Raw genomic sequence first — 26,379 nt, 5'->3', positions numbered from 1 at the left:
TCAATATAATTCATCATTCTTCAAATGTTCACACCGTAAGTATTTAACCAGATATTAAATCACACAGGTCCCCCGCTCTGACGTAGTCTTGCTAATTAATTTCTGTTTGTGTCCTTTCACTGAGTGCAGCCAGTTAAAATAAACAGACTTTCGTTACTGATATAGCCACAGTCGACTAAATGTGGCCGTGCTAGCTAATCCTCTTTGCTTTTGTGATCCTGAAGAGTCTGGAGTCCTCAGGGCTGCCTGATAAGCAGAAGAAAAGATAATGCAACACAATGACTGGCAAAACAAACTCATGCTGCTCTATGTAAGTAATTACAACCCTTACTCATACTAGGAAAACCTAAACTCTTTGACAAAAAATGTTTCTTGTTTGAGAAACCCATTTATGCAAGATTGTTTTACTCTCTGTTTTGAAAGCTTTGTGCTCACTGCAATTTGTGTAGTATATGTCTATAAGAAATTGTTTTCAGTATTATACAACCAAACAGAGGGTGAATATAGGTAAAGTGGGAAACTTTACTATAATTTTATCATTGCCGTTGTTTTTAAAATATGATTCAAATGGCTAAATCAGGGTCATCCGAGACTGAACTTAATGCAGATTTTTAATAATGGTAGAATATATGCATAGATTATTCAGATTAATTGTCCCACTTTAGCAGTTGTCCCACTTTATCTATATTCACCATTTTGTAAGTGTTTTTGATTGTTACTGTACCAATATAATGTTTGTATGAATGCTATTGCACTGGATTTTATTATAGTCTGTGACACAGACATGAACATAAATTCAATAATTAATTTAAACCTTTCAACTTCATTTCATTCAGAATTGTCTATTTTACAAAGTATGTTTTGTCCATTCATTAAAGAGATGAAATGCACATAGTGCAGTTTATGGATTATTCTTTTAAGCAGTGGTCCATTCTTTAAGCTTCCATAAATGTAGCACTGAGCAGGAGTTTAAGAGAGTATTTAAAGTTGTTATTTTTTTATGTTAAAATACTTTCTCCTATTTCAGTAGTATAATATGGAGTGACAACTAGTAAGTCATTTGGAGGTTGATTTCCCCAAAATGTGTAAACACTATGACTCTGTGGCACTTTTTGTGTGCTTGAGTATCCCAACCAGCCGGACACAGCAACATTGGCTCAACCAATGGTGTGAGTCTGGGGCGGGACTCTCTTTTTTCCAATCACAGAAAGGGGAGTGTTCGTGAAAGCTGTTTGAAAACAGCCATTATTATTACAGTTTTGTTTAGTGACTCTAGTGGTGCAGAAATTGCACTTTTAGCTCTAAGATGGGACACAAAATGCTATTAAACACCAATTTTTAAATAAATTTTCTCTTTACAAAAGAGAGAAATGTCCTCTGTGTGATCATATTTAATGCATAAATAAAATCCTCAACAATCCTCTTTTGTTATTACAGCTCGGTGTTACCATGGACTTTCTTAAGAACACTTGACTCTGTGATGTCCACTAAGAACAATGTGATGCCCATTGAGATGTTTACTTTGTTATAAGAAGCTCTAACCGACGCCATGAGTGCTGACACAGCCAACAGAGTGGATCTGGACCCAGATTACCATGCTGAACTGGCTGACATGGTCGCAGCCATGAATGTGGCTGCCAACAGACTGACTCCACCCAATGGCTATAGGACCACTCCGCATCGCCTCAATCACTCTGATCGCAAGATGTCATTGCAGGAGCGATCAAGTTACCAGAATGTCACCAACCCAAGGATAGCCAGAAGACCCACCATTGAATCCAAGCGAGTGTCTATCTCTGAAGGTGATGTAAGTTGAGCATGAGATTTTGTACATTATATAAGTTTATTGACTCACAACAAGCAACAGAATTTTATTTTTTTTAATCTGTCATTTGTAAATCTCAATTATAATGAGATAGTTATGGGGGGTTTTCTGTAATTGAACTTTTGCAGCATCGTGTCGGTTCAGACTGTTAACCGTATTAATTGATACATTCTTACTGCATTCATAATGCTGTATTAACATTCCCTTCTCTACCCACAGGACTGTGTCCAGCTCAACCAATATAAATTAAAGAATGAGATAGGGAAGGTGGGTGGGTCTTTTTAATAATCTTGTTATGGAATAAATATTATTTGGTTGGCTGGCATAATCATGCAAATATCAAAACAATATTATTTGATGGTGACCATCCTTTTCTAGGGTTCATATGGGGTGGTCAAATTAGCATATAATGAAGATGATGACCAGTATTATGTAAGTATATTGTAGAAAAGAATATTAATGTCATCTATTTTAGTGGTGTTTGCAGTATTTATTAATTACATAATATAATAATAATTGCTGTAAAAGTATTGTTCATTGTTAGTTCATTTGAACTAATTTTGTTAATGTTCCCAAATACAACCTTATTTTAAAGTGTTACCATAATATAATATAATATAATATCTCAAGATATACTTTTATTGCAGGCTATGAAGTTGGTATCCAAAAAGAAGTTAATGAAGCAGTTTGGATTTGCAGGTAAGCAATAAATACTTGCATTTCAAGCTTGTAGCTCATAATTTTTTCTTGTGACTGCAGAAACTTAATGTTGTGTGATGGTTCTGTAGGACGACCCCCTCCCAAATTATCCAGTGGATCACAAGGAAATCTATCAAAGCCTTTTGGCCTGTTGGACCGAATATATCAAGAAATTGCTATCTTGAAGAAACTTGACCATCTTAATGTTGTTAAATTAGTTGAGGTGAGTCAGATAGTTGAGGTGAGTCACCAAACGTATCTACTTTGTATAATATATAACCTAAAAGCAACTGTTCTTCACCAAAGGTTCTTGATGACCCAGCTGAGGATAATTTGCATATGGGTGAGTAATTCCATTATTTAGCAAAATGTGATATAAAAAAGGGTCATATAAAAATTATATTATTTTTATTTATATTTTACTTTTTTTTTTATTCATTTTGTGTGTCCATTTCATAGTCTTTGAGTTGGAACCTAAAGGGTGAGTATTTACCTTGTACCACACATTAACGGAATCAGCTTTTTTTTAGTCTGTTCTTCTCTCCTAACTCTCACCTGGCCCTATAGTCCCGTGATGGAGGTCCCTACAAACAATCCCTTAACCGAGGAGATGGCCCGTTTTTACTTCAGAGATGTAATCTTAGGAATTGAATACTGTGAGTTTCCCTATTCAATTGTATTTTACTAGGATTTTATTTGCCAATATAATTTCTAGGCTTGAAAAGGGGTTCAAAGTATGGGGCTAATTCTTTTATTTTATTTTTTATTGTTTTTGTTACTTTTCTTAGTACACTATCAGAAAATCATACATAGAGACATCAAACCCTCAAATCTGTTGCTGGGGGATGATGGGCACATCAAGATAGCAGATTTTGGTGTCAGTAATGAGTTCGAAGGGAATGACGCTCTCCTGTCAAACAGTGCAGGAACACCAGCCTTCACGGCACCTGAAACTCTCTCTGACCAAGAGCAGCGATTCAGTGGAAAGGTGAGATGCCACTGAAACAACAAGAATATTCTGGTTTACATACATTAAAGATTCATTCCCATTTACACTTTCTGAACTCTCGTTGGTTTCAGGCTCTAGACATATGGGCAATGGGAGTGACGTTGTTCTGTTTCGTCTTTGGAAGGGTAAGATCTTTTAAAACATGAATGCGGTTCATACCAAATACATACCAAATACAAATCTATTAATATTCCTTTGTGCAGTGTCCGTTTCATGATGAATACATCTTAGGATTGCATGATAAAATCAGGACTATGCCAGTGGAGTTCCCGTACAAGTGAGTCACAAACACTTAAAGCTGATAAATAGAAACATATAATTAAACGTAGCTCTTTACCACAATTTGTATCTGGAAAAAGCTTTCTATAAACTGAAATAATGGAATCATTTAACCAAAGTTATGCTACATAAAAAAATAAAAAATAATAAAAATAATAAAAAATAAAATAAAAAAAACAGATACAGTAAAAAAAACAAAACATTATCCTAAAAATGTGTTTTGTCTGGTAACATCTTAATTAAAAAGTCACAAATATTGTTTGACCTCAAAGAAAGAACCAGGATAAATAAGGTTACACTAACAAAACAAATTTTAAGTGTTAAATCAGGTAATAATAAAGAGTAATAGCTCTTAAAGGCAATGATTGCAGGTTACTTTACAGTGTTTGTTATCACTGCACATGACCAAATAGAAGCTAACTATTATCTTTAGTTTACATATATCAGGTACTACATCTTTTGGAAAGATGTTACTTGATGAATCTGCTTCATAAAATAATATTTTAATGAAAATTTTCACCCTTAATATTTTATCATTTAGTAATCATTTTATTAAATCAATAAAAGGCAGCGTTATTTGTAAATATATTGAGAGCACTCTTAGATGTGATTATATCCACAATATAGCATGGCCTTTTATACCTTATCGCCATTACATCTCAAAAAGACAAATAGTGGACCCCCATATTGTTTGGCAATTGCCTTGTAGTTTTAGTGCCCCTTTGCACATTTTAAACACACATTATTGGAAGGTTGTTTGTTTGTAACTTTTAAAAGAGTTCTCCCATATTTGCTTACAGCATTTGAAACAGCATACATCATTTTTTTTGTATTGTTTCCACAGGCCAGTGATCAGTGAGGGTCTGAAGCAACTCATCACCAGAATGCTGGATAAAATCCCTGAAACTAGAATCACCATTCCAGAAATAAAGGTGAAATAACAATGACATGTTACTGAAAAAGTTTAAAGGATTTGGTGTTATAGTGTTACTTGAACCCAGTGCAATCCTTACAGTTGCACCCATGGGTAACGCTTGATGGCACTGATCCATTGCCCCTGGAAGAGGAGCACTGTACAGTGGTGGAGGTCACAGAAGAGGAGGTGCAGAATTCTGTGAAACTAGTTCCCAGCCTGTCTGCTGTGGTGAGTAGCTCTCAAAAACCAATTACCACACATCTAATGTTTGTAGTTTTGTTTGATGTTTAACTTCATTTAACCTTTATGTTTGTACTGTATTTCCATACGTGTTAAGATCCTGGTGAAATCCATGTTGCGGAAGCGTTCCTTCAGTAACCCGTTTGAGTGCCCAAGTCGCAGGCAGGGCAGATCTATGTCTGCTCCTGGAGGTCTGATATTGTAAGTCCACAATTCAAGCACTCAACGAATTCATGTCACTTTTCCCTACTTATAATGTCTATAATTTCTTTGACACAATTTTTTTTTCTCTCTCTCTCTCAATTATTTATGCAGGGATATGTCAATGTTTCGCCCTCTAAGGTATCTGTCAATTGTGATGTGACAAAGCCACAGTAGATCCCACAGCAATGATTGGTCAATAATTATCTAAATGTTTTAAACTTAATAGATATATGTTCTTCACAATCATTTGTTGACATTTCTTTCTCTTTCAAACAGCAGAGGGAGTACTAGTAACGGGAGCAGAGAGGGAGAACTGGAGAACCTTATTGAGGATGAAACTTTCACATGAATTTGCAAATGTTTGGAGAAAAAAGGGCCCAATTTTATTATGTACTTGAAAGTCCCATCTGCAGGGGATTACTTTGGACATTGTCATGCTGTTTTACCTTTTAAATGCTATGACATAATGTAAGGAAATTCTTTAAGGAACCTTTTAATTGTCATGCACTCAAAGAAAATAACTCAGTGGCTGAACTTTATTTAATCATGGACAGTGGTTTCACATGTTTAAAATGAGTTTTCTTGAATTGAAACTACCATGTAATCTGAACTTAAATACTTCAAGTAGGAAAGGAAGTGGGAAACCTAATTGAATTGAGTAAACTCAACTAAATTAGACATGCTAAATTAACTCAAATGAATTTCTTATTCTAGCTAGTACAGTAATTGCTAGCATGTTAAATGGGAAACACTATGCTATGATTAGCATAGCAATTGCTCAATGAGTAAAGCAATAAAGCACTCAACACATCCAGGGGTGCATTAAGGTGCCTCCTGTCCCAAGGGCTCATGCCAGTTGTCCTATATGGGGTGAGAGGGGTGGGAGACTGTTATTTATGAACATGCGCATTATAGACAGCTTTCACTGTTGTACATGTCTCCGTGCTTTTATTAGTGTCTCCCGTATAAGGCATTTAAATGCACTCCTCCCATAAATGTTGATGGGGGAGAATAGGGTAGCAGATTCCACGATTAGGACCCCCCCTAATGCAAATGGATTGAGTAAAACTTGAAAGCTTTAGAACAACTCAGTTACTTTAAATGGATAGTTCACCCAAAAATTTAAATCCTCTCATGAGTTACTTACCTTTAAGTCATCCCAGATCTGTATGACTTTCCTTCTTCAGCAGAACCAAAGTAAAGTCAAGTCAAGTCAAATTTATTTGTATAGCGCTTTTCACAACAGGTGTTGTTTCAAAGCAGCTGTACATGAAATTATGCTATAACAGAAAATTAATTAATATAATGCCAATATTAGTTATTTATGTTTAAAACTATTAGTGGTTAAAATTTGTAAACTAAGTAAGTGTTGTGGGTCGATGGTTAAACAAAATTATTTTGTATGTACTATACATTTTAGTGTTAATGTCCTTGAAGTCATCTCGAATTAACTGAGGAAATACACGTAGATGCATTGTCCTTTGATTTTGGCCGATGAAGGCTTTTGTTGGCGGTTAATTCATTTTCTGTGTAGTTCATTTTTTAAGAGAGTGTTGTCCCTCATTTGACCAAGTTGATATAGGTATAATTCTGTTATGAGCATCGCAGTCCGGCTGGAAGCTTATGGTTGGTAATTTTGGTGAACTTCATCCTAAGCCCATGCTTCGGACAGTGGCTCATGAAGAATCCCATGTTTGCATCAATTCATCCTCTGTGAAGTACGTCTTAGTAGACTGAAGTGAAGTCTGGCTGGCACATGCTGCAGTTGGTCATCATCACTCAGCGACACAGTGGGAGTCGGACATCAGGCAGGACCGGATGAATGGATCGAGTAGCCTCTGGTAACCTCGGAATATAACAGAATAAAAATAGCGTAGATGCCATTCACTTTAAAGCAGGGTTAAAGAATAAGTGTTTCCGGTGAAAATTTAGATTTCAGCTACAGTCCATACAATGAATATGTGTTGGCTGTGGGCTGTTTGACGGTCCAAAGGCATATTTAGGCAGCATACAAGTAGTCCACATGACTCCAGTCAATCAATTAATGTCTTCTGAAGCAAATCGATAGGTTTGTGTAAAAATAAATAGATAATTAAAACTTTATCAACTGTAAAAAATCGCTTCCTGCCAGCAGTCGACGCATCAGTGACGTTAGCACAATGGCGCATTCACGTGAGAAGCCGGAAGTGTGCTCTTTGTATACAATAGAGGAACGAACGTCATGCAAGAGTTAGTCCATTTCAAACAGAAATACAGTGCTGGGCGGAAGCAACAATTTATAGTTAATAAAGTTTTAATTATCTATTTATTTTTTACACAAACCTATCAGTTTGCTACAGAATGCATTAACTGATTACTTTTATGCTGCCTAAATATGCCTTTTTGACCGTCAAATAACCAGCAGACTGATGGCACCCATTTACATGCATTGTATGGACAAACTGAGCTGAAATCTGCTTATAAAAATCTTCACTTTGGTTCTGCTGAAGAAGGAAAGTCTAACACATCTGAGATGGCTTAAAGGTAAGTAAATCAAGAGAGAATTTTAATTTTTGGGTGAACTAACACTTTATATTAACTTGGTTACATTATTATTATTGTTATTTTGAGTAAAATGGACAAGGAACGTTTAAGTAAATCTGATAATAGAGAAAGTTGTGGTGTCTGACAAAAGAATCTGGTGATAAGTACTTTATATACAGTATGTATGTATGTATATATATAGTAAAAGCATTTAAGTGCCAAATGTAAAGTGTCACGGTAAAAACATGAATTTAACATGAGTAGTCAACAACTTTAAGAGACTGAATTTAAATGCATAAAAAAAAGTTTGTTTTAGATATGACAAACAGCATGAATTTGCATAAGATATATAAAAGTAGGGACCCACTTTATATTAGGTGGCCTTAACTACTATGTACTTAACCATTTGATACAATGTACTTATTATGCACATACATGTTGTTGCATTGTAATTACATTTAAAGTACTTGCATTTAATTACATTTGTAGTTACATTATTAACTTTATCCCTAACACAACCCTTACCCCAAAACCTAAATCTAACCCTAAATCCTAATCCTAACATTACCCTTACTCCTACACCTACCCATACCTAAACCTCAGTAGAAGCAAATGTGGGCATTTTTGGAGAACAACATGTAGTTATACAGTAAATACATAGTTTTGTATGTATTTAATGTTAGTACACAGTAGTTAAGGCCACCTAATATAAAGTGTGACCAAAAGTAGATTTGTTGTATAAAAATTTCCTTTTCGGATTTTGCTGTTGTTCAGCTTATTTGGTCCTCTGGATCACAGAATGGTCTGTAGTTTGTAGCTGGAGCCCCTGAATACTTTGTTGTTTTGAACCAGTCTGTAACTTTGTCAGTCTTTCCTTGACCAAACAACACCAGTAGGAAAGGACTATACATTTTTTGGTGAAAGTGTTTCTTAAAGAAAAATTAAATATTTAAATTAAAGGAAAAGTTTAGGCAGAATTATTTCTGAGAGAAGCATCCTCAAGGCCTTGGTTTGAACCAGCACTTCAGTATATACATTCCACCCTGAGTATGGTGCCCTGAACCCTCTAGTGCATGCTATTAGTATGAAGTGCAAATGTGCTCCTTAAAGGGATAGTTCATTCAAAAATTAAAATTATTTACATTTATGCATTTGGCAGATGCTTTTATCCAAAGCAACTTACAGTGCACTTATTACAGGGACAATCCCCCTAGAGCAACCAGGAGTTAAGTGACTTGCTCAAGGACACAATGGTGGTGGCTGTGGGAACTGAACCAGCAACCTGTTCTGATTACCAGTTATGTGCTTTAGTCCACTATGCCACCACTACTCACACAAATTATCCCATCATTTACTCACCCTCATGCCAAGATGTGTATGACTTTCTTTCATCTGTAGAACACAAACGAAGACTTTTAGAATCATTTTTCAGCTCTGTAGTTCCATACAATGCAAGTGAATGGGTGGCAAAATTTAATAGCTCCAAAATCCACATAAGGGTAACATAAAAGTACTTCAGATGACTCTGGTGATTAAATCCATATCTTCTGAAGTGATATGATAGGTTTGGGTGAGAAACAGATTAATCTTTAAATTCTTTTTACTATAAATGATCTTCCCTGCTCAGTCAATCTCCATCTCACTTTCACATTCTCCTTCTTCTGTTTGTGGTGATTCACATTCTCTGTGCATATCAGATCTGCTTCTGAGTCAAAACCCGGCAGCATCAAATTTGCATTAATGCATCATACCTATCAATAATTCAGTGAAGACTTGGAAACAAGACAAAAATTGAAATGTACTTTTTACCTCTAATAATGTTTTCCTTGTACCTGGATAAGCTATGCATGTATATGTAGTAACTATACATAATTGTTAGAAAAGGTTTTGATTTCTCAGGACATGCCAGGATATTTGCACATATTGTATTTTTGTATCTGTTTGTACGTGTCAGCTAGTCCATTACAGTGGATAGAAAATTAAACAAAATTAATAGAAAATGAAATCTAAATGACTTAGAAAGACAAATTTGTCAAGCGCAAAAAACAAACAAACAAAAAACACTTTTTTCTTGTGCTATCTATTTTAAAACCAAATACCATTTTGATATGTGGTTACATAATGCAAAGACGTTCTTGCATTGTTAAAGCAATAGTTCACCCAAAAATGAAAATGTTCTCATTTACTCATCCTCATGCCATCCCAGATGTGTATGACTTTATTTCTTCTGCAGAGCACAAATAATGATTTTTAGAAGAATATTTTAGCTCCGTAGGTCCATAAAATGCAAGTGAATGGGTGCCAAAATTTGACGCTCCTAAAAGCATATAAAGGCAGCATAAAAGTAATCCATACGACTCCAGTGGTTAAACCCATATCTTCAGAAGTGATCTGATAGGTGTGGGTGAGAAACAGATCAATATTTAAGTTATTTTTTGCTAGAAATTCTTCTCCCTGCCCAGTAGAGGATGATGTGCAAGAAGAATATGAATCACCAAAAACACAAAAGAAGAAGAATGTGAAAGTGAATGTTAAAGTGGAGATCGACTGAGCAGGGAGGAGAATTTACATGACAAAAGGACTTAAATATTGATCTGTTTCTCACCCACACCTATCATATCGCTTCTGAGGACATGGATTTAACCGCTGGAGTTGTATGGATTACTTTTATGCTGACTTATGTGATTTTTTGACCTTATAATTTTTGGCAACCATTCACTTGCATTGTATGGACCAAAAGAGCTGAGAAAGTCCTCTAAAAATCTACGTTTTGTGTTCTGCAGAAGAGAGAAAGTCATACACATCTGGGATGCCATAAGGGTGAGTAAATGATGAGTAAATAATTTTCATTTTTGGGTGAACTGTCCCTTTAAGCGTGGCTAAAATGTGTAAATACTACTTGTAGTAAATACCCCCCCCAACCCCCCCCCCCCGCCCCATGAAAAGCACAAAAAAGGATCTCTGGTGAGTTTGTATATTATCACTAGAAGTGTATTGTCTCTCAGTTATCAATTAATTTAACCCTTAAATGCATGCGAATTTCACCCAACACTCTTACATATTCTGATCTTTAGAGACCCGGCACATATCTATCACAAATGGATCTGCAAAATGCCCAGATAGTGTACGATTTTCAAAATATTTTCAAGACGATTTGAAAAGAATAGAATACAATATATTGAAGTATATATATTTAATATTTTATTTTCCATATATCAAAGAGCTAATGCAACAAATCAGGACAAATCTAGAATAGGATTCATTACTTTCACACTGAAATTTCTTGAGACACATCTGGCTGTCAAACACATATTGAGCTACGCATAACACATAAGATACAGTACAGTAGCTTTGAAATAAGAAGTCACTGTAAAATCCACTGGCCCATTTTCTTTTATCATCAACACCAATCTCAAACCTCCTCACAGCTGCAGACAGTTTCTCAGCACAGCCACATACAACAGTCTGCAGCTTATTGTGCCAGTCAGTCAATAAAGCATTAATTACTTTTCTGGGAAATGCAAGGTTAAGTATTGTACATATTCGTAGTGAACCACTTATGCTAAGAAGTGTTTATAATTTTATAATATAATTTTTCTTATTTATCACACATTTTATGTTCGCACATATACAGTGAAATTCTTTTTTTCACATATCCCAGCTAAGCTGGGGTCAGAGTGCAGGGTCAGCCATGATATGGCACCCCTGGAGCAGTCAAGGGCCTTGCTCAAGGGCCCAACAGTGGCATCTTGGCAGTGCTGAGGTTTGAACCCCCAACCTTCTGATCAGTAACCCAGAGCCTTAACCTCTGAGCCACACCAGAACACAAAATGTAGATTTTTAGAAGACTTTCTCAGCTCTTTTGGTCCATACAATGCAAGTGAATGGTTGCCAAAAATTATAAGGTCAAAAAATCACATAAGTCAACATAAAAGTAATCCATACAACTCCAGCGGTTAAATCAATGTCCTCAGAAGCGATATGATAGGTGTGGGTGAGAAACAGATCAATATTTAAGTCCTTTTGTCATGTAAATTCTCCTCCCTGCTCAGTCGATCTCCACTTTAACATTCACTTTCACATTCTTCTTCTTTTGTGTTTTTGGTGATTCATATTCTTCTTGCACATCACCCTCTACTGGGCAGGGAGAAGAATTTCTAGCAAAAAATAACTTAAATATTGATCTGTTTCTCACCCACACCTATCAGATCACTTCTGAAGATATGGGTTTAACCACTGGAGTCGTATGGATTACTTTTATGCTGCCTTTATATGCTTTTAGGAGCGTCAAATTTTGGCACCCATTCACTTGCATTTTATGGACCTACGGAGCTAAAATATTCTTCTAAAAATCATTATTTGTGTTCTGCAGAAGAAATAAAGTCATACACATCTGGGATGGCATGAGGATGAGTAAATGAGAACATTTTCATTTTTGGGTGAACTATTGCTTTAACAATGCAAGAACGTCTTTGCATTATGTAACCACATATCAAAATGGTATTTGGTTTTAAAATAGATAGCACAAGCACACTTTTCAAGCAAAACATTTGAAAGGACAACAATAGATATATATTATATATACATATTGTTTACAATACTGTATATATTTTCAATAAGAAATAATAAGTGCCTACTAAATGCCTAATAATAATTGGGGATAAACCAGTTCACCAGCATTCAACAAATACTGTCCCACAAAGATGCATTGAGATAGTTGTTAAAGCTTGTTCAAATGTATTAATGCTCACAAGTTTTTATCTTTATGTGAATTTTTGAAACAAGTCAGATGTTTAAGTTCTTGATATGCGGTTGTGCCTGTTTGTTCTTTTCTCAGATTTATATCAAATAGCTAACACTAGATGGCAGAATACTGACAGAATTCATTTGGCAGTAAGTAGACTTTGGTATGAAACAGAAGTTTCCTATAAAATACATAAAGAGCTAGAAATACAATATAAGAAGAGCCACAGTATTAAAATATAATTTGAGTAAAATGACAAGAAAAAAAGAAAAACAATTCTGACTCCCATGTTAAAATATTCAGCCATTCTTAAATTCTTACATGATTTGTGTCTATTGTTCTTATCATTATCGAAATAAAGATTGAAAACAAATTCAAAGACAAATTATGATGATTCAACTGAGTGCATTGTTGAAACATTTTACTGAATTTCTTACTGCAAATCTGTGATTCACATACAAACCTTTAACTTCAAAGTATGCTTGAGTAAAACACTAAGAATTGTTCACTTACATGCTCTTAGCTATGAACAGTGAAAAATAGTACCAATATGTTCACTAGGAACTAGGGGTTACCCTGTAAACATAGGTAATGACCAATCTGAGTGGACATCCATGATGTGTGGAGACCCACAAGGCTCAATTCTTGCACCTCTCCTGTTTAACCTGTATATGCGCCCACTGGGAAAAATTATGAAAAAGATCCAAATAATAATAATTATAATTGCGTATATGCAGACAACACCCAGATCTACCTAGCCCTATCACCATATGTCCAGCCCCATAGACTCTCTGTGCATGTGCATTGACGAAATTAACAGTTGGATGTGCCAAAACTTCCTTCAGTTACACAAAGACAAGACAGATGTCATTGTATATGGCAACAAAGTCGAAATTCCCAAGGTGAACACATACCTTGATTCCAAGGTTCAAAAGACAAAAACAAATTAGAAATTAAAATGTATCCAGTCAAGACTGCTCAACGGCCTTCCAAAAATTACCATTAGAGCAGCAGCTCATTCAGAATGTTGCTGCCAGGATTCTGACTCGAACCAAAAAATCTGAGCATATTAGTCCAGTCCTCAGGTCTTTACACTGGATTCCAGTTACATTTGGAACTGAGTTTAAAGTACTATTACTAGTTTATAAATCACTCAGTGGCCTAGTACCTAAATACAATGCAGATATGCTTGTTGAATATAAACAGACTTCTCAGATCATTAGGATCAAGTCAATAAGAAATACCAAGGGTTCTCTCAAAACATAGTGAGACAGCGATTAGCTATAATGCCACCCGGAGCTGGAACCAGCTTCCAGAAGAGGCCAGATGTGCTCCAACAGTAGCAACATTAAAGTCCAGACTGAAAACACATCTGTTTATCTGTGCATTTACTGACTGAGCACTGTGCTGAACTTATTGTTTTGCACTGTGTCATTTTATTTCTGTATTCTTTTTCTTTTCCCTTCTTTTTATTCATTAAATTGTATTACTTTTAATTGTTATTTCTTCTCCCTAATTGGTTTTAAAATAATAAAAAAAAATGTCATGTATCTTGTATTTTTATGAAAAGCACTTTGAATTACCATTGTGTATGAAATGTGCTATATAAATAAACTTGCCTTACCTTGCCAATATCACACAAGCCTGGACAATTTCTGCTTCTCAGATTTTATAGAAAATATCCATAGTCAATATGATGAACTACATCTACTACATAATCCGGTAGGACACCTTTGTAAATTTGTGAGGGTATCTGACTTCATACAACCGTTAAAAATGACTTTGGGTCCAGTTAGTTAACCCTCCTATGGTATTGAAAAATGGCACCTCCCTTTGGTATTGCATGACCATTTTTGACCAGAATGGTTAGATGTGTAACCCTTTTTTTTTTTTTTTTTTTTTTTTTTTTTGATGATGATGAGGATGATAAAGATACCATTTCTTCTTCCCTGAAGTAAGAACAATAAAATTATGCATTTCTTTTGGGATTTTAGGCTATTTTTTTTTAAATCTTATTTACATTTAAACATTTTAAATTTTACCATTAATTTGCATATACAAATAAGCAAATAATAAACAAATTCAGTATCTACACTTCTATAAGTTTCTTTAAGAAAAGTTGAGAATGTGACATAAATTGGAGGCAAATTGCTGCCATCTGGTGAACAAAATATAAATAACATGACTTGAAAACCATGTCATACCAGTAATAGCTGTAGCCACCTACTGAAGGCTGGTTGTAACCTAATTTTCTATTTTATCAAAAGATTTGCATTTATATATATATTTAGACATTATCAAGCTATCATTTTAAAATGTATTTGAAGTGTCAGTTTTTGCAGTTAATGTCATTATGCTTGCAATCAAACCTGACCATGGTGTTACAAAGAGAAGACACAGAATAAGCATTTTTATACCAATAATTTATTTAAAACAGAAGAATTTAACAACTCAAAGTAAATGCATAATAATGTTGTGAAAATGAACATCAAGAAACAGAAATTAACTGCAAAATTCAGAAAATAAAATCAGAGTAAACATTTTGCAATTTCAAACTTTCTGTAGTAAAAAGACATTTTGCAAACATGTGTGTGCGTGTGTGCAGCAATCTGACATCAGATGGAAAACAACAGATGACTTCTAATGCCAATTTGACAGATAGAAAAAAAAAAGGCTCTGTTTTTGGTCTTTCCATTTTCAATGGTCAGTCAATTTTGACTTTGAATACCAAAAGTGTCATTTTTTTATTTTTTTTTATGACTACTTAGAATTATTGAATCAAGCCCAATTTTATATTGTATGTTCAGATGGCAAATGAAGGAAAAGTCACCAAGTCTTGTACTGCTCAGATAAAGGAAACCATTTTTATTAAACAAGGAATATGTATTTCATTCAAAAATGACCGAATACCATAGGAGGGTTAAAAGTAATTGCAAAAAAATGGCTCAGGGGCAGATAATGATGATAAATTCACCAAGTAAAAACTAAAGTTAAATAATGATAATAATAATAATAATAATAATAATAATAATAATAATAATGTATTGTAAAGAAATAGAAATTACAATTAATAATAGTAATAGGTAAATATTTTTCAGCTTAAACCATAGCTCTGCCTTCTAATCATTTATAAAACTACCTCTGTGGACGTGGTGTAGCGAGCTATTTGCCATTTGGTTGGTACCTTTATTAGGAACTGCAGCATAATACGTGTTTCAGTTTGCATTGTAATGATAACCTGATGCTCGCTGATGTAAGAGATGTGAGTGAATTAAATAGCATCCAAACAGTCTACTAAAGAAAACATCTGTTTGCGACTCACATCTTCAAACGTCTTTTCCCCCAACCTCAGTGGACAATATACCTTCAGATATATGTGAAAATTTAAAATATATGTCACATCTATGAAAAATATATGGGGAGTGAATTCACATACATTTTGTCTAGACTGATCTTACAAAACATCGGTGCCAGGAGGTTGAATGTTTTGTCTGCAAAAACAAATGTCAGAACTTTCCTTTCCAGCGGTTGAAGCTGGAACTACAGTTGCGAGAACTTACTTCTTTGAATAGATGTGACATCAATGGCACAGCGCGGGCACTTTTCAAGCCATGAACATTTGCTGTATGGTGGCGCTTGTCCAGAATTCGGTACATTCCCTGATAGCACACATACATCACCCAGACATCTGTTCATAACAAAACATTCAGAACTAACACGCCAATTCGAAAACCCCCAAACTAATGCAATGAAATTTGTACATACAAAAGTGTCTAAATATTATCTGTGGCCATTGTAACAATAATGAAGGAAGCCAAATGATGTGTTACATTTTCAATTTTCTTTTTCTTTCTTTTTCTTTTTTTTACATTTGTTTTGTGTTTCATTATTGCTATACTGTTTAAATTTGGCTTAAAAAGCCTATAATAATCTGTTCAAAAGCAGGATCCATTGTGACATCTTACACTGAAAAAAGCGGTTACCAGCAATTGTCACCTTAGGGATCTATTTCTACTCGATCTAACCCATAAGACTTGCTGTCATTGGTGTAACCTAATTTTCGGGTATAAATTTAGTTAGATTAAATGATATTTTTTACTTGAATCAAACTAGTTTATTTAGAAGTTACCACATGAAGCATTTTTTTTTCTTCAGTGAGACAACATGCCCCACTATATGCCAACATGTATTTAATGAACTGTATCTTTTACCCTGGGCATTAATTGTGGAAATGTCCAATAGTGTTTTTGTAGCCAAGACTTCTGTGTCTATGCAGAAATTGATTTAAAAAAAAATAAACTAATCCTGGGAAATATTCAATGGAATATGAAAAGGTGTGACGTCTAGCCCCGGTGTCCTCTATCTGTTAGGTGTGTGAGCATATAATGAATTCACACAAATTAAGTTAACTTAGGTTTCATCTGTAGCTAGGGCCACAATTCATTCACCAACACCTTATCACAAAAACATGCAGATGGTTGTGTTATCAATACACAAATTAATGCATCTTCTGTTATTGATTTTGGATGTTGTTTCTAGACAGATGGGATATTAGACCATGGCACATCACAAATCCTTGGCATTCAGCTTATACTGATGCACTGTCTATGTGTTAATGAATGTTCCTCCCTACTCTTTCTCCTGATTAAACTTTAAATGTGAACACCCTTGAGGGGCAAAGATGTATTGCACCTTGTTCCATTTGAAAGAGAATGTCCTTGTTTATCACTTAAAATCATCAAGTACTAATTCATTGAAACATGAAATACATGTTACATCAATTATAACATCAGAACAGAAATAGATAATATATTGCTGCAAATATATTTTTGAGATAATAAATTAGGTAGCCTTATCTGAACAATTTAACCTGGGCAAAAAGCATTAAAATATTCCAAGCCTCATATCTTGTATCCGATCATAATGCTGCAGAAACTGATGGTTTTCTCCTTGTGTCTACATGTCAGAGTCTCAATGTGAATGCAGGAAGACAGGTTTCCCTTGAATTTTAATGGTGTCTCTGATGTTCTAATGTTTATCTCTTTGCAGGTTGTTCTAAATGTCTGAACAGTGCCAATGGGAATGGGGATGTTTTGCTCCAGCCATAGCAACATGCACTGGATAGGTGGATATGACAGCTAACAGTGCTTGCTATTGGCTGTTATTGTGGACCATTTTGAGCAGAGAAATTCATCTCTTGTTCTACTGGGTATGGGTTGATATAGGATGCTGCAGCAGAATGCTGAGGGATCTAGCATTTTAGGAGCTACATTTGTAAGATTCTGTTCTATTTGTATAATACAAAGTAAAATATATATAGCTCATCAATATACAGTATGTACAATCTTAGATTCAGTGCACTCAAACTGAACCTTCAGATGTTACAAATACACACAATGTTTCTGGGAACAACACATCACATTTATTTTAGAAAGCACTGATTTGAGTTGAGCATTGGTAAGAAATGATCATTAGGATATTCAAATAATTAGTCATGCTGATACTGAATTCGAATAGAAATGTTTACAGGTAAACATATTTGTCATGTGACCTTCAAATGATGAAAGTCAGCCATTTCTTTGTGCAATTGCCACTGCTTTCCTAAACATAAAATAATTTTGCATTTATTAATGCATGTAATTCTGAGCCAATAATACTGTCCTCATGAGGCACATTCATCTGTCAAGCACTTTATTATATTGTGGAGAGCAGGTAAACTCTGCAATGCAGTGGTGAACACTAATCATGGATAGTAGGTGCGCTGCAGAGAAAGATAATTTGGTTTTGAACCTGTTGACATTTTGGCTGCAGCACTGTGCTTTTAAAGATATACTGGTGTGTAACTGTACAATTGCACTGGTATTTGAAACTAGATGACAAGTTGAAATTAATACAGCAAATGGTAACACTTTACAATGAAGTTTTATGCATTTACATGAAAAATAATTTTACAGCATTTATTAATCTTGGTTATTGTCTATTGCTGTCATACTGTTCTTTGTTGTTATAGCTCATATTGCATTAACTAATGTGGCAACATTTCTATTTGAAAACATTAGTATATCATGAACTATCAAAAAACAATATTTTTAACCGTATTTATGAATCTAGACCAATGTTAATTTATCAAAATACAATTGTTCAGAGTTGGTTTATACTTGTTCATCTCGCATTAACTGATCTTACCGTATACAACTCTTAATGTAAAGGATGTATTAGTAATGTTTATGTAGAAATTAACATTAACCAAGATTAATAAATGTTGTTTAAATATTGCTAATTGTTAGTTCATGTTAATTATTGTGTTAAGTATGTAAACAAATACAACCTTCTTGTAAAATGTTACGACTAAGGTCAACGTATTTAACCTTTATTGTTATGTATATTGAGAAATGAACATTAACTAAGATGAATGAATGCTGTAAAATTATTGTTTATTGCTAGTTCATCTCACTATTTTTGCATATTAAACCTTATTTTAAATTGTAAGCAGTACAATGCAAAAATAAAAATAAAAATAAATAAAAAATTACAGGACTTGGATTTGATTACACATTGCAAATATTGAGATTACTTTAGTTTAATTCAGTATTATCTTTGAGTAATTACTTGCTTTCTTGAAGAAGCATTAATTAAGAACACTACAAATGAGCAACACTGACATGATCTATATTATGACTACTCAAGGCCTTTTTTTTTTTTTTTTGTCTTTTTATTGTTATAATTATTTTGGCTCTTGTGCAACTGCTACATAATTATTCACATTCAAGATATTTGTCACCCAGGAGACAGCTTAAAGTAAAAAAAAAAGAAAGAAAGAAAGAATGAAAGAAAATGCAAATAAATAAATAAAAAATACTGCCAAAGACAAATAATGGTCCATGATCTGAATCGGTCACAGAAACACTGATTCTGTAACTTCAATGTTGTTTAAACCACACATGTTCAATGTGCATAATATGACAAGAAGAGCACTCATATACTGTTCAGAGAGCAAAACATTGCATAACAATGTCATGGTTACAGTTTACCAAGAAAAACACTTGTACAATTAGGTGATCAATCGTGTTTTCCGAAAGTCAGCCTATAGCTAAAGAAATAAACATTCCATGTCACCACAGCAATGCCCATAACAGATCAATTTATTGTTAACAATCACGATTTTGGAATAGCAAATCAAAACAAAAACTGATAAATTATAAATAAACAATATGAAGCCAGTTTACTTTTCAATTATTGGAATACATAACATCCAAGATATAAGTTAATAAAGTCAAGCTATTGTATAAATACATCACCAGCATGCACAATATTGAATCACTGATCGTATCATTGTAATTATCTTACACTGACAAAACAGTATACTTGGCAAGTGCAAAAATAAGTTAAACACAGAAGTAAACCACAAACTTTGAAGCTGCAATATTATCCTATTTTTCTTTTCTTCATCTTTCTTTTTTAAAATCAGACCAGTCTCTGTCTTCTCCCCAAACTGTCCTTCAAAAGAAAGTGAATGATTCCAGTAGTATTAGACTGCAATGATTATATGACAATGCTTTTCATTTAAGCAACTGAATTTTATCTTTTTTGATGCATTCAAAGAAGACTACATTTCATTCACCACACTTCCATTTAACAGTTAACTGACCATGGGTGATAAGCCTTAGTATATAATTACTGCATACAGGACAATTCTTAACAATCAGTTCATAACTGGAACCACTATTTCACCTTCAAATGCCGTTGCACCTAACCCTCTTTTTGAAATGCTTTACTACTACCCAAAACATAATTAAGCAGCATCCCTTTGAAATACATCAGTCCATTTGCCATTGTCAGGCTGCCAATCCAAACCAACAACGACCACTGCCGGCTGATTGACTGACATTTCAGTGGTTTTGGCAAATGTCAAAGAGAACCAAGAAAAGGGAGGCCCATTCAACTATATATATATATATATATATTTCTGTATATATTCAAACTAGGACTTCAGCCCCCCCTTTATCACCCTTGTTATTTTTTCTTTTAACTCGTGGAAAAATAAAGAACTGCTGCTGCAGAGGAAACCATGGCACAAGCTGCTGCCAAAGTCCAGCCATTTTTATGTTTCTAGATAGAGAGGTCTACTTTTAATTGTTGCCCTCCCCACCCTCATCGTCTTGCTGGTCACTCGTCCACAGTGTTAAGTTGTCTCGGAGGAGCTGCATAATGAGGGTTGAGTCTTTGTAGGAGTCCTCATTAAGCGTGTCAAGCTCGGCGATGGCATCATCGAAGGCGGTTTTGGCCAGATGACAGGCTTGTTCTGGAGCATTCTGGATCTCATAGTAGAACACAGAATAGTTGAGGGCCAATCCCAGTCGGATGGGATGGGTGGGCTGCATGTGCTCTTTGCTGATCTCATGAGCCTCGTTGTAGGCCTTTTCTGAGGATTCCACCACAGTGGACCTCTTCTCACCGGTGGCCACCTCAGCCAAGTAGCGGTAGTAATCTCCCTTCATCTTCAGGTAGAAGACCTTGCTCTCATGCTGGGTGTCGCTGCAGTTCTTGATGAGGAAGTTATCCAACAAGTTGAGAACATCCTGGCAAACAGCCTCAAGCTCTTTCTCGATCTTCTCACGGTAGGCCCTCACCATCTCGATCTTCTTCTCATTGCCATCTGCGGAGGTCTTCTGCTCAATGCTGGAAATGACTCTCCAAGATGAACGGCGTGCGCCTACGACATTCTTATAGGCAACGGACAAGAGATTCCTCTCTTCATTCGACAAGGCCTCGTTCAGTTCAGTTACCTATAAAGGAGACAAGGCAAGAAGAACACAAGTTGAGGAAAAGGATGCCCAACACTGAGCAAGAAATGTACAAATATGATTTCCCCTTTAAAACTAATTTATCCTTACTGGGCAAACAGGCTTCTATAGTTCGCCTTAAAATTATGATGAAATACACTGATGTTTTTGTTCTGCTAAGGTGTTCGTTTGGTTTGCTGACATCCCAGAAATTCTTGACCAAGAGAATTGGCTAAAACTAATTATTGTTGTGCTTTGGACGTGACATTCTTTATTCATTTTCCTCAGTGAGCTAATTTTAAAAAGACGCAGGATTCAGAATAAACGCAAGATTCCGACATTCACACAGACATTGGTGGAAACTGTAAATTGAATATGTGTAACATTACAACAAATGTAAAATGTAAAAAATATGGCAAATTACACCCCCCCCCATAAAAAAGTGCAGAAAATTACATACAATTCAGATGACTTGCTTTCTGAGTCTTACTTTTTCAGTTGCATAATGCTAATATCCACACAGAGCTTCATGAGCTCATGCACTGAATGCATTGTGCAACCATGGGGATGAGCAAGAGCTATATGCCAAGTGCAGTTTCCATGGCAATCGTCTCATTTAGTACAGTAGTCCAACTCTATCTACCAAGATGACTGCTACTGTGCGGCAGACCAACAGAGTACCGCTACACAAAACACAAGAGCAGAAATCACCTCAGCGATAGTGGGGGAAGGGTAAAGGGGGCAAAAGGCAAAATGTTCCCACATAACCCAGCTCCCCAACCCCCAGGGCAGCTGCAGTGTAAGTTAAGACGATCTCTGTGCGTCAGTTCATGTGTTACAGTGGACTCTTCCCTGACCTTTCTCTCTTGCCAAGCTGGAAGACCATACTGCTTATGTTGGGATAAATTTAATTTTGATTCCTTATTTTACATATAAGATATACAAATATATCAGAAATCGCTAATTTCCACTACAAAATGCTTTTTGGTCTTCGCTTTGGTTATTAAGGCCACAATGTCAGCCCATCCTTGTGATGTGATTACATAATGTCAGGGTTATGTTTTTTTTATGCAATAGGTCATGATATAACTGTATATACTATATGCACCCATGTGCAATTACAATCCCGTCAATAACATTTTACAGACCACAAATGCTACATGCCTCAGATAAAGAATTCTGGTTTTAAATTTTGGCCACAAAAGCTAGACGTATTGCATCAAATCGTGAAATAAAGCCCCCTCCTCCTGAGAATACAAAAGACATGCTGATTCGAAGACAGCTTAGACAGATCAATGAAGATCAGAGTGGAAAACAGGAACACTGTTAGAAATCCAAGGACAGAAAAAGGGAAGTTTATTAAAAAAGAAAAGAAAAGAAAGAAAATAATAAAATCATAGATCTTTATGTCCAGGTGCACAGGACTTAGTTCTGTCTAACACTGATTTGGCACTCCAAGCGAAGACTGAAAGGGACAGTGGTTGTGGGTGACGTAATCATGTTACCTTGGTAGCCACTTTGCAATCAGATGCAAATATTTAGAAATTGTTTATGGCTTACATGTTAGGACCTATACAGCCCTTCACATATAATGACACAGATTGTAATCTGGCTATCTAGCTTGATGATGTCACTCCATCTGAAGTTTTCAGCTATGGTGGCTTGTCTCTTCGGCTGAACACATCAATAATGGAGGGGCCCGTAGGCACTTTCCCATCAGGTCTGTGGCTAAATGGGCTTTTATCTACAGGACTGAAGCGACTTTAGAGTCAAACTGCTTTTAAATCTCCCCCACTAATCCATGAAGCTAAAAGGGCCTGTCTAGCATTTAGATATAAAACAATCCTAGCAAGGATGTGAACTTTCCCTTTTAACAGTCAGTTGGGATTTAGACCAAGGTAATATGGATGTAAGATAATACATCCATTTCAGCTAAATTGATCTTGTTGATCATGTCTCTTACTACCCTTATTCATTTTTATCTGATTTCTCCAATCAATACACCCAAACAATTTTGTGTCAAAGTGTATTGTAATTTATGGTCCTCCATTAAGACATTAAGACATTATACATTTCCAATGCATATATGCCATATTCACCAATGTACACCATTGGTATCCATCAATATACCAATGTATGCCATAAACAGTCTAGATGGCTGAAAATAACAGTAGATCATCTGAATATATTTCCAGTTGCTTAATTGCTGTTTCTATACATAAATAATTTGTTTCAGGTTTAAAAGTATTTTTTGTATAAGGGCATCTACTTAAAGTCAATGTATAGCAATGAGTAAAAAACATTCAATGACACAAGACATAAGAGAAGAGCAAGATGACACCCCTCCAGAGTTAAAAAGCACGATGTCAGCAGTTGACAAAGCGAAAACCGAGGGGCCCTCCTTAATCTCCCTAAGCCTGTGCAAGGCTGGAGCCACCTTAATGCCCTCACTTGGATGGGGAAATATTCTGGATACTGACAATGAAGGTGCATTGGAGCTTTAGATGGAGATGTTTCCCTTTTCCCCCACAAGAAGCCCTACAGGCTTTCAGGACTTCATAATGTTGTCCTGTGTGTCCAATCCTTGAATACTGTTAAAATATTCACAGTTATATACAATATACCTAAACCCTACAGTATATTGAATAGGGTTTAAAACCAGAGAGGGTTTAAAACCAGAGAGCAATATCCAATCTGAATCCTGGACCTTACTGCAATATGACAAGGATGGAAGATTCTGGAAGAAATTCTGCTGCCTCTAACGTTGGTTTAGAGGAAATATCTTAATAACTCCCATAATATGGCTAAAACATAAGTAAATTATGAGGATGCTTGAGGAAAATAGAGGCAGTTGAATTTACATATAGCTACTGATTATACATATAAATAAGGCATCTATTGCATTTCCGACAATACACCATGCATGGATAATGGACAGTGGCGATAAAATGTGTATTATTTTAGTATTAAATCAAATAATAGGCTATACATTGAGTTTGTGTGAAATATTATGCAGTATTTTATGCAAAGCACTCATTGTGCAATCTATTCATTTAATGGAAATAAATGGTGAATTGCGATGCTGAAACAGATTTTAATGCACTTTGTAATGTATGTCGTCTCATTCATTTCAGTGCTGGTTCGGGTAAGAGAGGAGGCACCGCCCAAGATCAGACAGTCTGCACTCTCATTAATAAAGCACTGATTTCTCATAGATCAACGCCCAAAAATATATTATACTACGCCATTTCAACATACACGACTCGTTATTTGCCCTATAATACTATAAATCAACCAATGATCAGTCACCATTTCACTTTCAAGAGGCATCGATCATCTATTATGCATAATAACACACTCATAAATTATATATATATATATATATACATATATATATATATATATATATATATATATATATATATATATATATATATATATATATATATATATATATTATATATATATATTATTATTATTATTAATTAATTAATTTATTTTTTCTATTTATTATTATTTTTATTTTATTTATTTATTTCATTTTTTAGCGATCGTTGGTCAAACTAAAATATCACAGAAATAAAACCCTAAGGGTAAATTGAAATGATGACTTACCGATTTCATGGCTGCTGCCATATCGTCATATCTCTCTGCCTGCTCAGCCAGCCTGGCTTTTTGAACCAGCTGCTCGCGGTCAACCATGTTGGATGGTTATGTTTTATACGATATAATTTGCTTTTTCGGGGGAAATAGTAATATTGTAAGAGCTATGCGGTGTAATTCAATGATGGAGAGCTTCTCTGCAGCTGTTCCTCGCTGTCTGCACTCGTGCCGACGGGCCAACCTCTCCCCTCCTCACGCGCGGGAGGGCAACGTCACTTTTCTATAAACGTGGGTGCCTCACTCATGATGTAACAATCCTTATATGGGAGTCCAGAGGCCCACTTATCAGGTAAGATGATGCCACATATCAGGTCTTTAAAGAACAAGTACAATATGGGAAAATGAGTAACCCTATATACTGCCTCTCTCACTACTGTATGAAGGGGTGGCTTTTGGGGGGCTTTATGGTTATGTTAACGTTTTAGGATTCTGTGTAGCCTACTATGTTTTCTACATGCCCAGAGTAGTTTTGTGCATGCTCACGATGGGTCATAACCATGCTTAGAAAGGTTAAATGTCCCACAAACTTGGATTTTGATATGGGTGCCATTCTAAAAAATGGGAAACCATTTCAAATGGCCCATCTGGGGCCTTCATGTACATACAATGGCTCCAAAAAGAACCTGGACACTTAATGGAATAGTTCACCCAAAAATGAAACTCTGCCATCCTATACTCACTCTCATGTTGATCTGAAATGTAATGACTGTCTTTCTTCAGTGGAACACCAAGGATTCAGTGGAGCATCATGTCATTTTTATTTGTATAGCGCTTTTCACCACACACATCGTTTCAAAGCAGCTTTACAGAAAATCATGCTGTAACAGAAAACGAGGCTGTGATGTCTTTATTGTCTAAAAGTCATCATTCTGCAATTTAAATAAATAATGTGATTGTAGATTATGCCTTAAAAATGGTTTGTCTTTGAATGGAAAGACAACTGTATGGAAAAAAGATGCAATGAATAGTCACTGGTTCATTTTTGGGTTAACCATCCCTGCCCTCAGTCATTTTTGTGTTTATGTCATCTTGGACTTACACTGATGGTGCGTTCAAGTCTTCCTGGGAAGCTTGTACTTACGAGATCGGAGATCGTAAATATGATGTGCGTTCAAGTGATTTTAGTTGGAAAGAATGGATCTGTTTTGCAATTTCATTAAAAGAAAGGAAGCTTTTTTAGCGCCACTGAAAGAAAATGAAGAGAAAGCCGCACATTAGGTGTGTAATTGTGATGAGGAGGAGGGCGTGGCTGGGCCGTGATGGAGCACGGCCGGCGCAGGATCAGCTGATCAGCGGGAGAGTGAGATAAAGGGGTGGCCAGAGACGCCGGTTGGAGAGAGAGAGACGCACGCAGCCATGCTGCACGTTTGTATATGTTGATTTTAAGTTTACCGTTAAAGTTTATTTTTATTGTTCAGCCGGTTCCTGCCTCCTCCTTGCCCATCCTTTACCGGTTACAGTGGTGCCGAAACCCGGGAGGATAGAGTCCTCGAA

The 26,379-nt window shown here is 35.5% G+C and overlaps 2 protein-coding genes across 2 annotated transcripts; one reads left to right on the top strand and one right to left on the bottom strand.

The window, feature by feature from the left end:
- The first annotated feature begins 219 nt into the window (after positions 1-219).
- Positions 220-8,528, top strand: camkk1b (calcium/calmodulin-dependent protein kinase kinase 1, alpha b). Its single transcript, XM_051678683.1, has 17 exons — positions 220-310; positions 1,438-1,807; positions 2,045-2,092; positions 2,204-2,257; positions 2,473-2,524; positions 2,614-2,747; positions 2,831-2,867; positions 2,984-3,005; positions 3,092-3,180; positions 3,313-3,512; positions 3,605-3,658; positions 3,737-3,810; positions 4,657-4,744; positions 4,828-4,956; positions 5,066-5,169; positions 5,284-5,310; positions 5,449-8,528. The coding sequence occupies exons 2-17, from the start codon at positions 1,550-1,552 to the stop codon at positions 5,519-5,521; spliced, it is 1,443 nt and encodes a 480-aa protein (XP_051534643.1). The 5' UTR covers positions 220-310; positions 1,438-1,549; the 3' UTR covers positions 5,522-8,528.
- Positions 8,529-17,845: 9,317 nt separating this feature from the next.
- LOC127429577 (14-3-3 protein gamma-B) lies at positions 17,846-25,078 on the bottom strand. The gene is made up of 2 exons (XM_051678699.1): positions 24,838-25,078; positions 17,846-21,225 (listed from the first exon to the last, which is right to left on the bottom strand). Exons 1-2 carry the CDS (start codon positions 24,922-24,924, stop codon positions 20,569-20,571), a joined length of 744 nt encoding a protein of 247 aa, XP_051534659.1. The 5' UTR covers positions 24,925-25,078; the 3' UTR covers positions 17,846-20,568.
- Between the last annotated feature and the right edge of the window lie 1,301 nt (positions 25,079-26,379).

This window comes from Myxocyprinus asiaticus, chromosome 39 (genome assembly GCF_019703515.2).
Source record: "Myxocyprinus asiaticus isolate MX2 ecotype Aquarium Trade chromosome 39, UBuf_Myxa_2, whole genome shotgun sequence".
NCBI lineage: Eukaryota > Metazoa > Chordata > Actinopteri > Cypriniformes > Catostomidae > Myxocyprinus > Myxocyprinus asiaticus.
The sequence above is the reverse complement of the archived record's forward strand: the minus strand, read 5'-3'. Positions and strand labels throughout refer to the sequence as shown.

What these genes read in the sequence shown, in the direction of transcription:
- camkk1b (XM_051678683.1), top strand. Translation starts at nt 1,550, where the DNA reads ATGAGTGCTGACACAGCCAACAGAGTGGATCTGGACCCAGATTACCAT. An exon ending in TCTGTTTCGTCTTTGGAAGG is followed by an intron (nt 3,659 to 3,736) that starts GTAAGATCTTTT and finishes TCCTTTGTGCAG; the next exon opens with TGTCCGTTTCATGATGAATA. An exon ending in TCACCATTCCAGAAATAAAG is followed by an intron (nt 4,745 to 4,827) that starts GTGAAATAACAA and finishes CAATCCTTACAG; the next exon opens with TTGCACCCATGGGTAACGCT.
- LOC127429577 (XM_051678699.1), bottom strand. Translation starts at nt 24,924, where the DNA reads ATGGTTGACCGCGAGCAGCTGGTTCAAAAAGCCAGGCTGGCTGAGCAG. An exon ending in TGGCAGCAGCCATGAAATCG is followed by an intron (nt 21,226 to 24,837) that starts GTAAGTCATCAT and finishes TCTCCTTTATAG; the next exon opens with GTAACTGAACTGAACGAGGC.